Raw genomic sequence first — 15,103 nt, 5'->3', positions numbered from 1 at the left:
TAGCCCGGTGGCTTGGTCATGTGAGACACCCCCTGCCTCCCACCAAGTTGGCATTAGGGGTCCGCTTCACTTCGGCTTCTCTGATTGGGTCAGGCATCTGCTGCCATGGAGAGTATGGTGACAAACCCTGGCCACTGCTTTGCTCTCCCAAATGTCTCATGCACACTAGTGTGGTGTGACGATGGGGACATGTCGCCAGTTCTTACTCTTAGAGAAGAGAATCTATGGATGGAACGAAGCTGTGCGCACAAAAAATGGCTTACTTCATAATTTTTGATAATGCTATCAAAGGTTAGAAACTGTCATCCTGTGTGGTCCAACCGGAGTTGAAAAGGGTGAAGTTTCATTTTGTGTTTCACTGCTCCCTCGAGCTAGGTTTCTGGAAAAAAAAAAAAAAGATTTTACAGTAAAGAGTTTTTTGATCAATTGTTGGTGCCAATTGGCATGAGCCTGGGATAGGTGGAGATAATATATGTGCTGTCTCCGACCAGTCATTTGAAGACCTGATCAGAAACCATGGGGCAGACATGGTGCTCTAACAGAAAGATCGGGGAGGTTCTGTTTTTATGTCCTCTGATCAGGGCCCCATGCAATCTGGAGGTCTGGAAAAGAGATGTTGCTTGAAACATTCTGCAAGGATTTCCACTGTTTCCAAAGACTGAAGTTGGGAGGAACGTTACCGAAGGCTCTCTAAGGCTCATCTTGTTGTGTGGGTCAGTGCCTTCAGTTTTAAAATCTGTTAAATCTTGCTTTAAGCTATTATTCTTGGAGCATTTCAGCTCTAGCGACGCCAACATGCAACAAACTCCAAGCACCTGAACAATCACCAGCCTCTCTCAGAATTGCCTTGTTTTCAGCATCTCTGAGAGTCTGTGATTATCCTCAATTACTTTCTACCACATCTCCGCATAAAACTCACGGTGTTCATATGTCGGAGCATTGAATTTGGTGATGGAGCAGCGTGGTCTTGCTTTGTTAGAAAAAATCAGACCGAGAGACTTCATCATTAGTTATTATCTGAAAGCTTTCATCAGACGTAGGGATTGTCACATTTATTGTAAACCTGCGGCAAGAGGTTCCAACAAAGTGTTTGCAGAGGCGTTGCTATGGCTTTGCTAGTTGGGGCTTTCTTTCATGAAAATTCTAGAAAAGGAGGGCCACCATCTTTGAGAGCTGCTGTTCTTATTTCTTTAAATTTCATTATTTATTTATTTTTATTTGGGGGGGGGGAGAGAATGAGCAGGGGGCAGGGACAGAGGTGGGGGAGAGAGAGAGAACTTTAAGCAGTCTCCATGCTCAGCATGGGCTCAATTCCATGACCTTGGGATCATGACCTGAACCAAAATCAAGAGTTGGACGCTCAACCGACTGGGCCACCCAGGTGCCCCGCTGCTGCTTTTATTTTAATTGTAACTTACAGTGAAGTGTGGGTCTTCTCTCAATGAGCACTTCTAACTCAGGCCAGGTCCATGAGGGCAGAAGAATTGCCAGAAAGAAATTGCCCATGATTTCTTGGAAAAGGGGCAACTCTGTAGGTGAGGGCCCATGGGATAATGTTTTGAAAGCCAAATTTATCTTTTTCATTCCCTCCTTGTTCCCTGTCAGGGGAAAGAAAACGACTAGGCAAGATTTTCATCTTTTTCTTCTTTTAATTTTGTTCAGCATTAAAGGAGGGAACTTCATAAACATTGATTGTCATTTACAGAAAACATTCAGAAATCATGTGTGCATTATCAGGGAATGCTAACAGTATTCAACTAATAATTTACAGGACATAAAATAAGGACAAAAACCTATTACATTCTAAAGTAATATAAAACTCTTTTTTTTTTAATTGTTAGGGAGTGCTGTTTTATTCTAGTATATTTATAATAAAAAAAAACCCCAAAACAACAACTCAATGCTTACTTCCTAAATGACTCAGGCTGCAGTTTTACTCACGTACACAGAAATTAGGGCTTATATATTAAACAAGGAGAGAGAGATCAGAAAAATTGTAGATTTTAAAACTATATGTCACTGGGTTTATTTGTGGTTTGCCTTTTGCCTCTATAGGCCAATAATAATAGTAATATACGGTAATAGTGTAATTAAGCTCCAGAAAAATCAATGGTGACTATGGGAGGCATTATTCTTTTAAAAAAAAGTACAATTAATATGCTTTTTAGAGTGAATGCTTTTATTTTTATGTATGTTTGGCAATGCAACTCTTGTGCATTGCCAGCAACGGTGTGCATGCTAACAAGAGATGTCAGGTGCACCTCACGGCCGCCCCTCAAGGTGCGATCCTGGTCGGTAGGTACAGCCGAGCCCCCGACAGTCCCCGGTTCCCCAACCGCTGGGGGACTTGGAGTCGTTCTTCACTTTAGACGTGCAGGTTGGAGCTAACATAAAAATTAAATTTCTGAATGTTGGAAGCATATGAAAATCATTTCTCTCAATCCTAAAAGCAGGGAAGCATTGTCAGGGATTTAAAAAATACTGGAAAGTCTCATTTAAATCTAAATATCTTTTTTTTTTTTATTATAAATCGATCATCATAAAATACTAGCCTTTTAAAGTCCTATTTGGGATGCAGGAAAAGCATCAGGTTCATCGGACTTGCTCCTGCCTGTGTTGTTAGAGCTCATATCACCTTCGATCTTCCTCCCTCTTGGGCTCTCCCCTAACCCTCCCCCAGGTTCTTTACAACATTTATTTGGTGAAGGTCAGTTATGGCTTCAGCGAATGAGTGATCTGACCTCAGGCTACTAATACGAAATAAACGTGTATAAAAATATTTTGTTCATCAGAAAGCAGAGTTTGTGTTCCTTAAGCTAGTCCATGCAGAAAGGATTTGGACAAAGCCATTTGCTACAAGGAAAGATGACTTATTCAGGCAATGTGTTTTTTTGTTTTGTTTTGTTTTGCTTTTGTTTTTGTTTTCTTTTTAACTTTCCTTTTTCATGTCGTCTAGTTCAGATAGCGTTTGCAGGTCTTAGAGGCCAATCTTCAGTACAAATTCTTTGGAGCACATCTAATCGACAGCCCTGTCCCTTTCTCAGCTGTATTACAAAAAGAAGTGTACACATGACACCAATGGCCGTTCAAGATGCTTAACCTGTTTACAACCAGTTTCTGAGAAGTACATAACACGCAGAAAGGAAGCAAGTACATATTTGCTCTTTGTTGGTTTTCCCCCTCTAAAAAAATTGTTACAAAGTCTTAAGCTTAAACAGAGACATAGAAAAATCAGTGTATTCACTGTCTCCAGTTATTTACAGCAAAAATTACAGAGACAGCATACATTGTATTAGACCTTCCACAAGCATATATTAAAAGTAATTACATTTGAAAAAATATTTTTATTTTTCCTCTACATTTCTACAATACATACTCAGTTTTCTGTGGGTGTGGTTTTCATTCTTGTGTGTGTGGTTCCTCGGGTGGAGGAGACAGGACTGTGCTTGGGTGTGGGGTCTGTAGCTTTTCAGACATACCTAACGTGTGTCACGACAGAGGCATGCAGATGTCCTCCGTCAGCTACCGCCAGAAGAGTACGGTTTCATACAGGGATCGCGCTGCCCAGCTGGGGTGTAGACACCCCGTGCCTCCCTCGACTGGGGGCTTTTTCAATTCTGGTAACCTTGTGCTTTAGTTTTGGCCATGAGAACAATCACTGAGCTGCTTCTTCTGACCCACGGGAGGTCGTGCTTACAGTCATGCAGGAGGCAAAGACTACTATGGCCAATTCACTTCGAAGGGATCTCAGCAGCTTAGGCAAAAAGTGCACAGATGACCTCCATCTGTTGCATAGGAATCTGAGGTCCCGCACTTCAGAACACGGAGGGGACTACGTTATCACGACTATAGGATAAATTCTGCGGATACGACTAAGGGAAAAATGAAACTTGTCACAGATAGTGAAGCCACACATTTAAAGAGACACACCGAGACTCAAAAACGTAAAAGTCGTGCATTTGACGTTCAGAAAAAAGTGGCAAGAAATCTAACCACCTGGCTCTGTGAAGCTAAGAGTTTGGGCAAGGCAAATAGAAATGTCCTTTATATGCCATCGTTAAATGAATTGTCTTCATTTTTAGACTGCTGTGTTTTCAACGTAACTCTTACTATGTCCTCCGGTAGTGATAGTCAAATATGGAAACCAAATTGAGTATCAGTGGGCAAGAGTTCTGCCCACCCCCCCCCCCCACCCCCCAATTCATTCTGAGTCCTGTCTGGCCAGACTTGCTGCCAGGAAACAGGCCCTTGGATTCAATTTTGTGCTAAACCAGAGGTTGCAAACTGTGAACCTTTTTCTGCACAGAGATGTATTTGTCTCGTCTGCATTAAGCTCTGAATCAACTGACATCACTTACAACCAGACAGATGTTATAAGATTCAGAAGCTTTAGCCACACTTGTGCTTTAGCTGAATATCGAATGTCCCTTTTCAGATGGGGCATTTCCTTGCCAGCTGGCCATTGGACCGCTTGCGCTCATTTGCGTCGGCTCCCTGGCCCTTTTAGGCTCTTGGATTTTTAACCCTTGCTTTAAGGGAACACGTGCCTCTGGTCCTGAGACCTGGCCCCTGCCTGCCCCTCCAAAAATAGGTGGTCAACTCTTGTCTAAAGGCCCATGTGGTTTCCCATATCAGGTTGCTGCTTTTATTAACAGCTGGAAACAGAAAATTAAATACTACTTCGTCTAAAGCAGATGGTGGGCTTTTTTGTCTTCTTTATACAGGGGGCTTTGTGCAAAGTTTCACTACAGATGCATACTTTCAAGTTATGGCTGTTCTATTGAACGGTGGCTCTGTCAGGGCACAGGCATCCTTGCCTGAATTCACTGCCAATTGCAGTAACTTCATTGGAAGCGAAAGTGTATGGAGAAAAGAGAGTCAGGGAAAAGTTATTTCTTCTAATTTCCAATAGCAGTGGAATTTTTCCTTGCTTCTATAATAAATGGAAAAAAAGAACATGGAACAGAACTGATATCATTTGCATCTGACTGATGTTTTTGAAAAAAGCTGGTTAAGTTTTAGGTTGTCCTTGGGACGGAAGAATCGCTTTTGCATTCAAGCCTGGTACGCTTGGGACTGTAGAGAGTGAGCGTGAGTTGACTAGCCATGTGCGTGGTTTTCTACAATTTAGCTTGACTGCTGTGAAGTTATGTGTCGAACAAGGCAGCTACGATAGGAAATGTATGGGTGTCTCCCCGGAATCTCTTATTCATGTCCAGAGTTGACTGTGATTTAGGGTGTCACAGATTGTGTCCAAGAAGTTGAATTACCCAAGAGACCACCACATTCTCTGTGTATGCCTACACTGTGGTCCTTTATTCCAGAGTCCTGAAGACCAGTATTTCAACAAGGGAAATCCAGAAAGGGTATGCTTGTAAGGGACACCTCTACTCTCAGCTTTCAGTCTCTGGGGAAAAAAGAGCCACAGAATAAGGGACACAAAGATGACCCAAGTCACGGACAGTAGGAGTTTGTGTGGCATATGAAACCAAATCTGGAATCCCTTCTTCTCCTGCATTCCCTCCAGAATCACAGTGGAATTTGAATTCACACAGCTTTACCTCCCTTGTCAGATTCAGGTAATGCCACTCCGGTTTCTTATTTTCCTTGCTCAGGACTTGTACAGGAAGCTGGGGGCTGCTTGGGAGAGACATATTCCTATTAATAGGGTAGCTGGATTATTTGGCTCTTAGCAGATTTCAGAAAATGAGACTAAGTTGTCCTTATTCATGTGCAACTTTTCAACAAGTCCAAACAGTTAACAACACAAAGTTACTGCCTACTGTTCTGAAAGCCTTGTCAGAGAGGTTCTCTCCCTGGCGTATTTAATTTGTGCCATTTACGTTTTGTTGTCATTTTCCTGTTTTTTTTCCCCCCTCCTTCTTTTTTTTTTCTTTTTCTTTTTTTTTTAATGAAACATCCCTGAGTGGTTACAGTGCAATATCTGTGCCAAGCAGTGATTGTCATTTACGAAGCAAGAAGTGAAACGTACAGATCACGGGTTCTTTCTTCCAGTGCCCGTTTTACCATGAAGGTGTGGTGAACATTTGTGAGTCTTCGTAGGGAAGGGACAGAGATTGCATGTGGTAAGGAAAGGCGATCTTAGCAAAATTTCAAAACACCTCGAGATGTAGTCACAGGAGATGTTCAAAAAGGCAGCTTTTCAAGGCGTTTGTCGTTACCACTGAAAATGTGATTGGTGGTCTTTTAACGGACAGATTTGGCAACTGTGGCGAAAGATGGAAATCTCTTTTCTCAACCGAAGTGGGCTGAGCGTGTACTCGTTTCCACTGTTTTGTTCTGGTTCGGTCGCTAGCTGTTTCCTGTCCCCTAGCTTCAAAAGGTTCATGCGGTCCCAGTGAAATGCTTGCACTAGTAGAAACGACAAACACATTCAAATCGAGTACCTCCTGAGGCAAATGTGGGGAGCAATCCTTTTCCTACATCACCCATGGGGCAGGGAGGAAAAAATTCTCAGCCACTTCATCAACAGAACCAATTTAAACCCTCTAAGGTAAATTGGAGGAAACAAACGATTCCCTTTGCAACTGAGCGGGAATTACAGGCGGACGATGGAAAACACTAGGCCAACAGAACAATGAAAACAAAGTTTGACATAAGTTCAAAGCTCAAAGGGAAACACCAAGCAGACACGTTGAGCATTGCCTATCACAAGCCAATCATAAAACATACATTGCATTTGGAAACGGCTTGGTTTAATTGAGCGCCTTCCATTACCCTGTTTTCCTAGCAATCAGTAAAGTAATCTTTCCATTAGAAGGAAATATGACTCTTGGAATTAATTCTTTATACAAAGAGCTAGCAGGAGTGACATTTACACCAAAAAGAACTGAGTCTCTACAGCCACATAATAAGCAGTCTGCAGCTGTCTTCTTAGACACCGAAGGTAATTTGGTTCAATGTAGTTAAATTAATTGAATATAACAGTAGTTGAGAAAGAGAGTCATTATTTTAAAGCCTTTTTGTTTTTCCCCATTGGTTTAGCATTCATCAATCATGAGGTGGGAAAAGGCTCTGTTTTCTACAGAAAAGACCAGCACTACTGTCTGATCATCAACGAGGGGTTTTGTGGCCTTGCGGAGACAGCTCTCAAGACCACGTAACTTCAGGAGAGCGTCAGAGATTAAAAGGAAATCAAGGTTTCCACCGATGGAAACTATACCGAGCAGGTGTGCGTGTGTGTGTTTGACGAGGAGAAAAGGGCGGGTCCTCGGGAGCTGGCTGCTGGGCTTTACTCACAGGAGAGCGTGAATGTCACTGTGTTGCGTGAGGCTCTGCTCCGGCTTCCTTTTTAAAAACTCTTAATTTTGGATCGGCTAAGACCAAAGGCATAGGGCCTCTGGAGCACAGGCAGAACAAGCTGCTTGGGATTTATGCTTTTCTCGTATTCAGTTTGCTTGGGGAGCAGGTGGAGAGGTGAGACATACTAGGAAGTCTTAATACTCCAAGCCTCATATCCCCTCTTGTAGTCTGTGTTTTTGACAAGTTGCTAAAAGAAAGAATCCCAGGCCAGACGGATGATCTAATTGCAAACTGCATAGGAAATAGTTTGGGCTTTGGGGTGTATTAGTTCTACGGAATAACTCCGATGTGTTTTCGTTATCTGTCGAGTTCTTGCTCTGTGTTTATAGTACAGGACTTTGGAGTTGAGAGAAATTAGAGGACCCCCCCCCCGCTAGAAGGACATATCAAATCCTGCCTCCCCTTTTATTGCTGCTTTTTCTAACAAATGTAGCAAAGAGAGTCAATATAAAGAACCAAGCTCTTTCTACCTCGTTGCCAAAAAAAGCCCCCCAAAACAAAAAAAACCCTCAAAAAACAAAAAATATCAAACCCAGACACAACAGGTTAGAGAAAAAATGTCTACATGAAATGGCATCGGGGCCCTGGGTCCTGGTTTCCTCTGTGACTCTAATTTTATTAGAAAAAAATTGCTGGTGGTCAAACCTACAGACTGCATTTCTCTGGTGACAACACAGTGAGCACCAAAATCAGTTTCTTTACCCACTTGAAATCCAAAGGAAAAAAAAAAGTGTTTTATGTATCCTGGCGAAAAATAGGAAATAGTGATTGGTCAAAAAAGTCCTGGACTCCACAACATTATCTGTGGCCGAATTCTTAAAACAGGAAAATGGCTCCAAATATTCCCCCCACCCCCCCCACCCGCCGATATTTACCATCCTGACAAGGCTTTGATGTCATTGATAGAAACAGAGTTCTTATACAGAGGCCGTGCATTATATTTATTCCTTTGTAGACGTTATCTCTGAATTGGTACCATCCTGCCATCGACGATAGTTGAAGATTCTGGCTGGGAAAACAAAATCCTGATTGTCTAACATAAAGGTAACATATAACACAGAAGGTAAATAATATAAGAGAGCCTGACTGAACCTCCTTTGTTAGTATGTATGGGATTTTAGGTCACAGTGCATGTGCATGTATAAGTAATAGTCATATATAATATTCTCAGATATTATATGCTTATTACATACATGCACAGTGCTTTCCAAGACAGCTACAAATTTACACATGCATCAGCTATCTAAAAACATAGAAATAGGTAAGCCTATTAAGTGGAATTTTCTTAAATTATATTTGAACAATTAGCAGGAAAAGTAATCATGTAAAGTACCGCTCTGTTCTTGTACGTATCTACAATAAAATTCTATAAACAGTTGTCTCCCAAAACATACCCGAATAAAATAAAATTAAAAAAAAAGATAACACCCAGTGTCCTATATTTGTATATTTATGGTCATTTCAAAAACAAACAAATAAAAGAGCCCCACTCAGGTGCGTATTTACATTCTTCAAACTGTAGCGGTGAAAAATAATTCTATTAAGTGCAGGACATTCCTAATGTTGCAGTAGTGACATTTTTCTTAAGTCTTCATGAACACATTGCTTTTGTCTTAATGGTGACGCATTCCACGACTAGGAGACAGTTCTCTCGTTGCCTTCATTTGCAGACGGTGGCACAGTCAGGATTAAAGAGCTCCTTGTACAATGGAGGAAAGAGTGTATTCACTATGTCTGGATGTGATTGTTTAAATACCTGCAGCTTCTCCCCGTGCAAGTTGCAGACCGCCGTGATGGTTGGTATCTTGGCTATTAACTGCGGAGTCGGGAGACCAGGGTTGGGTGTTGTGGGGGGGGTGGGGACGGGGAGTAGGGAGGTGGGGAGAAACAAAAGGGGAAGCTCATTAGTGCTCTGGCTTCTGAATCAGGGCCCTTCCTGGCCTGGGATGAAGGAAAATGGTTTTGGGAAAAGACGTTCACAAAGAAAGAAGGCTCACTTTCAGCTTCTCCTTCCCAACAAAACAAAACAAAACGCACCTCCTACCCCCCTCGGGAAAATAGAGAAGGCAAGCCAGCGGGGCCAAGCTTCCTGAGTCACTGCTCTTAAATAAAATGTGTATGGGAGGTAGTCGAGTTTAATCGATACGAGTGGGTGCTTTGCAGCCAGGCTGACTGAGTCAGAATCCTGGTTCCAAAATAGCTAAATGGCTGTTTGGCTGTGAAATACTTGGTCTCAGCTTTCTTATTTGTAAAATGGGCCTACTCATATAATTGTGTAAACTGAGGTAATTCATATAAAAGTGGTAAGAACACTATAGGTGTGAAACGCAATTGGGAGCTAATATTATCTATTATTTCCCACAGATTTTTATGATATGAACACAAGATTCTCGGTTTTGGAAGGCGACGTTGTTAGGAAAGGTAGGACCTAAACTGTACGAGGCACGATCCATAACTATCAGGACTAGCCTGCCTGAATCTTTCTAGTTCTTTCCCACTGTAATGCATAGAATGAAACCTATATTTAATCAAGAGAGAATTTCAGAGGTCACTGGCACTTGCTTCCTTGAGGCATTTAAAAAACTCGTGGGGGAATATCCACTTACCATTGGTAGGTTTGATTGTATATGTATCATGCAGGACGTGATTTTATTTATTTTATTTTTTGAGTTCAAATACGCAGAAGACATTTTAAAATGTCCACAGTTTGCAAAATGCTATAACGTTCTTAGAAGATGAACAGCTCTAGCTTTTCACATATTTATAATTTAGGAACATGTAGAATTCATCATTTCATGTCAAAATTAGCTTAAAACCAAGTATCATTGTGATCAAATTACTGTTGGAATCAGATTTGTTCTCATATAGAGAAGACTCTCAGAAAAGATAAGCCTGATAGTTTATATAGCTGACCATAGGAACACTTGAAAGTGACGATAAAAATAAAATGAAATAAACCCCATCTAGTCATCAGGCTCATTGTGCCCCCTCCCCTATTCGGTAATAAGAAGCAATTTTCAGCCTTTGGAGTAAAACAGCAAATAGATAATTAGTTACTTTGTGGCCCTTCAAAATCAGAAATTTCCACATTCATTCACTTTCCTTTTAACAACGCATGACTATGTAACCACACTATGAGCAATTCAAAATACCATAAGGATTAGAGCTGTTGACATATTCTTAAAGGGATCTAGAACACATAAAGAAATTTGGGGTGCGGACTTTCCATTTCCAGGGTAGGGGTAGCAAGAAGAATGTGAAATCTTTGTTTAAGGAATGGATGTTAAGTTTTAGACTGAGAATCCAGACTTTCTTTCCAACATTATGAGTTACTTAAACTCATAGCAGGCACTCTGCCAGCTGCCAAAATGCTCAAGACAGTACGGTTCTCTGCTTACAGCCACCTTGTGAAGACAGATGTGAGTAACGTTACCACACAGTCGAAAGCAGACTGACAACCTGCGGTGGGTGCCATGCAGGAATGATCTAGAAGTGGTAGGTAAAAGGACGTTCTGACTTCTTCTGTCAGCCCAGGGAAGGCCTCCCCGAGAAAGTGCCATTTAAGCTGAGCTCTGAAGTAAAAGCAAGAGCCAATCAGATGTTGGGGTCCATGATATGCTGCAGGGCCAGGCATAAAGATGGCGTCGTGCTTAGCGCACTGGAAGAATTGAGCAGTATGGGTGAGCAGGTCTGAGGGAAAAGTGGGAGAGATGGACGTGACCAGAATACGCAAGTCTATGTTAAGACGCGTCGGAAGGGTTTCGGGCAAGCAAGAAAGATGATAAGAATCACACGATCGAAGAGTCACTTTGGTTCCAGGGTGGAAAATGGTGTCTTTTCCGTGTTTTCACAGGTAAAGATTATCCCAGTGTCCACATAGCTAAAGTCCCTTGGGAAATCATCCAAGCTCTCTCAACCAACTGGTTCACACAGACGGAGACTACAATTTGGAACACTTCTTATACATGACGGTCTCCCTGAAATAGCTATTGAATGCAGGGAGGTTTTGAAAGCTTTCTATAATCATCTGCAGTTGAACTGATGCTATGCAGAGCTCCTGAAACTTCCAGATGTGATTCTATAATGACTGCCAACCTTTACTCTGCCTAAGAATCACTGGGGTGCTTCCTAAAAATGCAGATTCCTGGGATCTACCCCTAGGGACTCTATTTCAGTAAGTCTCGGTGGAGCTGAGACTCCACGTTTGAAACAAACATCTCCTGGGATACTGATGGACTCGGTCCATGGAATGGACATTAAAAGACACTATTATAGGGGCTTCTGGGGGACTCAGTCGGTTAAGCATCTGACTCTTGGTTTTGGCTCAGGTCATGATCTCACAGTTTCGTGAGTTCGAGCCCCGTGTGGGGCTCTGCTGGCAGCACGGGACCTGCTTGGGATTCTCTCTCTCCCTCCCTCTTTGCCCTTCCCCCACTTGCACTGTCTCTGTCTCTCTCAAAATAAATAAACTTAAAAAAAAAAAAACTATTACAGAGGTTCAAATCGTATAAATTTACAACTAATTTTCAAAATTGAAAAGTAAATTCTGTATCAAATTTGAAACAGTCCTGGGAGCCAAATGGAAAGTCAGCTCCTTTTCAGGAGGCAGAGACAGAATCATCATTCCCAGAGAAGGGAGGTTCCATTTGCTTAGCTCTATTAGTTTGCTGGGGGGACCGGTAATGGGATTCCCTGAGTTCCCTATGACACACAAATACAACATAGAGAAGATTAGCCTAGTGATAAAACAAACACAAAAACAAAAACAAAAAAACAAAAGCTATGGGTTAGAAAGCCCAACTGTTGGGTTTGAATCGCGGACCTGCTATTTACAGCTGTGTGATCTTGGGCAAGTCAGTTAACTTCTCAGCTTCCTTATCCATCAGACGGTCCCTACCTCAGAGGATTGTTGTCAGGGTTACCTGGGTCAATCCAAACTGTCTATAGCGGTGCCTGGCACATGGTGGCCATATACGTGTTAGGTGTTATGCTTCCGTTTCCACATAATGTTTCCTTCAAAGAGAGGAACAGTCAAGGCTATGCTCGATCAGGGGGCAAGAACCCAACGTAACCCTTAACTGAGCACCGAAAATGGAGTCACGTGTGAATGTATGGGGAAATCAGCCATTTACTTTTGTTGAAATGAAAAAGCAACATCATATGGATGATCATTTTTTTGGAGCAATTAAAGTAACTTGCTGATCTAATAAACTGTGATGTATAAAGTAGAAGCCTATAGAATTCTTTTTTTTAAATTTAATTTTTTAAATTTACATCCAAGTTAGTTAGCACATAGTGCAACAATGATTTCAGGAGTAGATTCCTTAGTGCCCCTTACCCATTTAGCCCATCCCCCTCCCACAATCCCTCCAGTAACCCTCTGTAGCATCCTATATAATTCTTAAAACTTTTTTTTTTCCTTTAGTGAAGGGGAGATATGAGAAATTAGATGCATAAGAGGATGACCCTTCTGTAGTTGCTCATTTGCACTGGTAATATTTAGCCATGAGTTCGGCTTTGGAAAGTGAATATGGACTCTTGCTTCCTTCCTGCTCCAAACTGGGGTTTAAGAAACGTCTGGTTCGGGTCCTAGTTCTTCCCTCTTTTATGGGACTTGGATCTTATCCCTGCTGCTCATCTGTATAATGGGCCGACATGGTGAGGATAACTTTTTCTTAAGGGCAATGGGGCTGCTTGAGCAAAGAGCACCCTAACCTGCGTGCTCGTGGAAGAGGCTGTTTTAGAAGCCTCCAGTCAGCTGTGGAAATAGAAGTTCTGACAGACAGGGGCATCCATCACTCCGGAGGCGGGAAGGGCCAGGAGGCCATGTGGACACAGCAGCAGCACTTGTCAGAGCCCAGAAGGGCCTGGTGGAGGAAGCAGCAGGCAGTCACTTACTTGCTCATTAATATTATGTACCGCAGCTGGGGGACCCCCATTTCAAAGGGAGTTTAGAGCAGCCTCCGCAGCAGTTAATGGCTCAACAACTTTTTAAACAGCTGGGGAGGTGATCCAGAAGCATTTGGAGATGGAGGGGGTAGTCGATTTCAAATCATCATGAAATGTCTTCATGTTTAAATAATCCCCATAGCAGGAGTAGACAGAGGGTCTAGAAAAAGGCATTTTCACCCTCCTCTTTCTCTTATGACCAAGCATTTCCTATAAGGAAGCTTTAGCTTATACCTACAGGGGTTGACCAGAAGAAAAAGCAGCTGTTGGAGAAGGGCCAATAATCCTATGCTTCTTTCTAGGGAGTGGTTTTATGAGAAAATCCACAATTTTATAGCTAGTACATTCGATATGGAAAATGGAACATGCAGAGGGTAAAACTAGTGATTTTGTTCATACGGGCTTCCCGGCCATTGCGATGCCCTCCAACCTGAAGCAGGAAGCCAACGATGGTCTGACCAAAGTGGAAGAAACTTCAAAATCACTGATAAACACAGGGCACATCAAGTGAGGCTAACTATATCCATTTCACTTGCTCACTCGCTTTTTCTATATTTTTTATTTTGCTATTTCCTTATTTCTTTATGTTTAGCTAGACCTAGACACGTGGATTAGAATTGGAATATCGGATTTGAAATATTCATCAGGTCATAAGCCTTCCCTGCCCCTCCTCACCCCATCCTTGGCATCCATGTGGAGCTGGCCAACTAAAGTGGCAGTGGACATTGATTCATCTGCGGTCGAAATCTGGAATTGGACCGAGAGCCAGCAGCTTACTTTCTAAATGTAGCAGAAACTTCCAGTAAGTGAAGAAGCTGAGAGCTAGCTGTGTTTCACCACACGGACCAGGGAAGCAGACTCAGCTGGTATTCAGGGCGGGGGAGAAGAAGGAAGGCTTTCCGATTCCTCGTTCCAGGGCCACCCTGAATGGTGGCCGAGTTTTCATCCTTAGGTTCCACGAGATCTCTCTCCGTTATTTTATTTTTTTCTTTTTGCTTAAGCTAGTGTGAGTTGGTTCCTATTACTTGTTATTACAGACTTCTAATGAATGCACCAACTTCCAACTTGACGTGTGGGAAGTTGCATCAAGACCTCTCTTTTCATTTACGGACCGGTAGTCTAATGGAGAACCTCTGGGACGTCTGGGTGTTAGACATGTGGCGCACGCCAGCAAATTCTGGACGGCTAAAATGGACCAAAATAATCTGATCCTTCACAGGAATTCTGCAGGGGAACCGCTCAGGAACACCACCATGTGTCATCACCACTTTCTCCCTTGCATCTGGCACAGAGCACATGCTCCTAATAAACATATGCTGAGGTGGAAAACTACCCCAGAAGAAAGCTGTATTTCTTGAGTATGGATTCAGAATTTAAAATCTTGAGCGACGTGCTGAATTTCTTTCTATAGTTTTGCCTATGCCTGGGTTATTTTAAAGCATAAATACCATTGTGAGGAAGCCGGAGAAGGCTAAGTAGGCCTTCTGGGGTGCCCGGTTTCACCCGGGGAAGTGGTTATGTGGGTATGTTACCTTTGTGATCGTTCACTGCGCTATCTACTTATCATTTAAGAGCTTTTCAGCATGTGTTATACTTTAAAAAGCATGGGATTTTTAAAAAAATTTTTTTCTTAATGTTTTTATTTATTTTTGAGACAGAGAGAGACAGAGCATGAACGGGGGAGTGGCAGAGAGAGAGGGAGACACAGAATCGGAAGCAGGCTCCAGGCTCCGAGCCATCAGCACAGAGCCTGATGCGGGGCTTGAACTCACAGACCGTGAGATCGTGACCTGAGCCGAAGTCGGACGCTCAACCGACTGAGCCATCCAGG

General features: G+C 42.5%; 1 protein-coding gene across 4 annotated transcripts in view; it reads right to left on the bottom strand.

Annotated features, from left to right (window-relative positions):
- Positions 1-1,629: 1,629 nt before the first annotated feature.
- The window catches only part of RORB (RAR related orphan receptor B), a 388,295-nt gene continuing 374,821 nt past the window's right edge, over positions 1,630-15,103 (bottom strand). For 3 of the 4 annotated variants that reach the window (XM_045042487.1, XM_019815772.3, XM_019815771.3), the window contains one exon: positions 1,630-9,139. In XM_045042487.1, coding sequence (XP_044898422.1) covers positions 8,984-9,139 — 156 coding nt within the window. In that variant the 3' untranslated portion in view covers positions 1,630-8,983. The remainder of the gene's footprint in view (positions 9,140-15,103) is intronic. The other variant, XM_045042488.1, reaches the window with a different exon arrangement.

The sequence above is a fragment of the Felis catus genome, chromosome D4 (genome assembly GCF_018350175.1).
Source record: "Felis catus isolate Fca126 chromosome D4, F.catus_Fca126_mat1.0, whole genome shotgun sequence".
Lineage (NCBI taxonomy): Eukaryota > Metazoa > Chordata > Mammalia > Carnivora > Felidae > Felis > Felis catus.
Note: the sequence above shows the minus strand (reverse complement) of the source record. Positions and strands in the feature narration are given on the sequence as shown.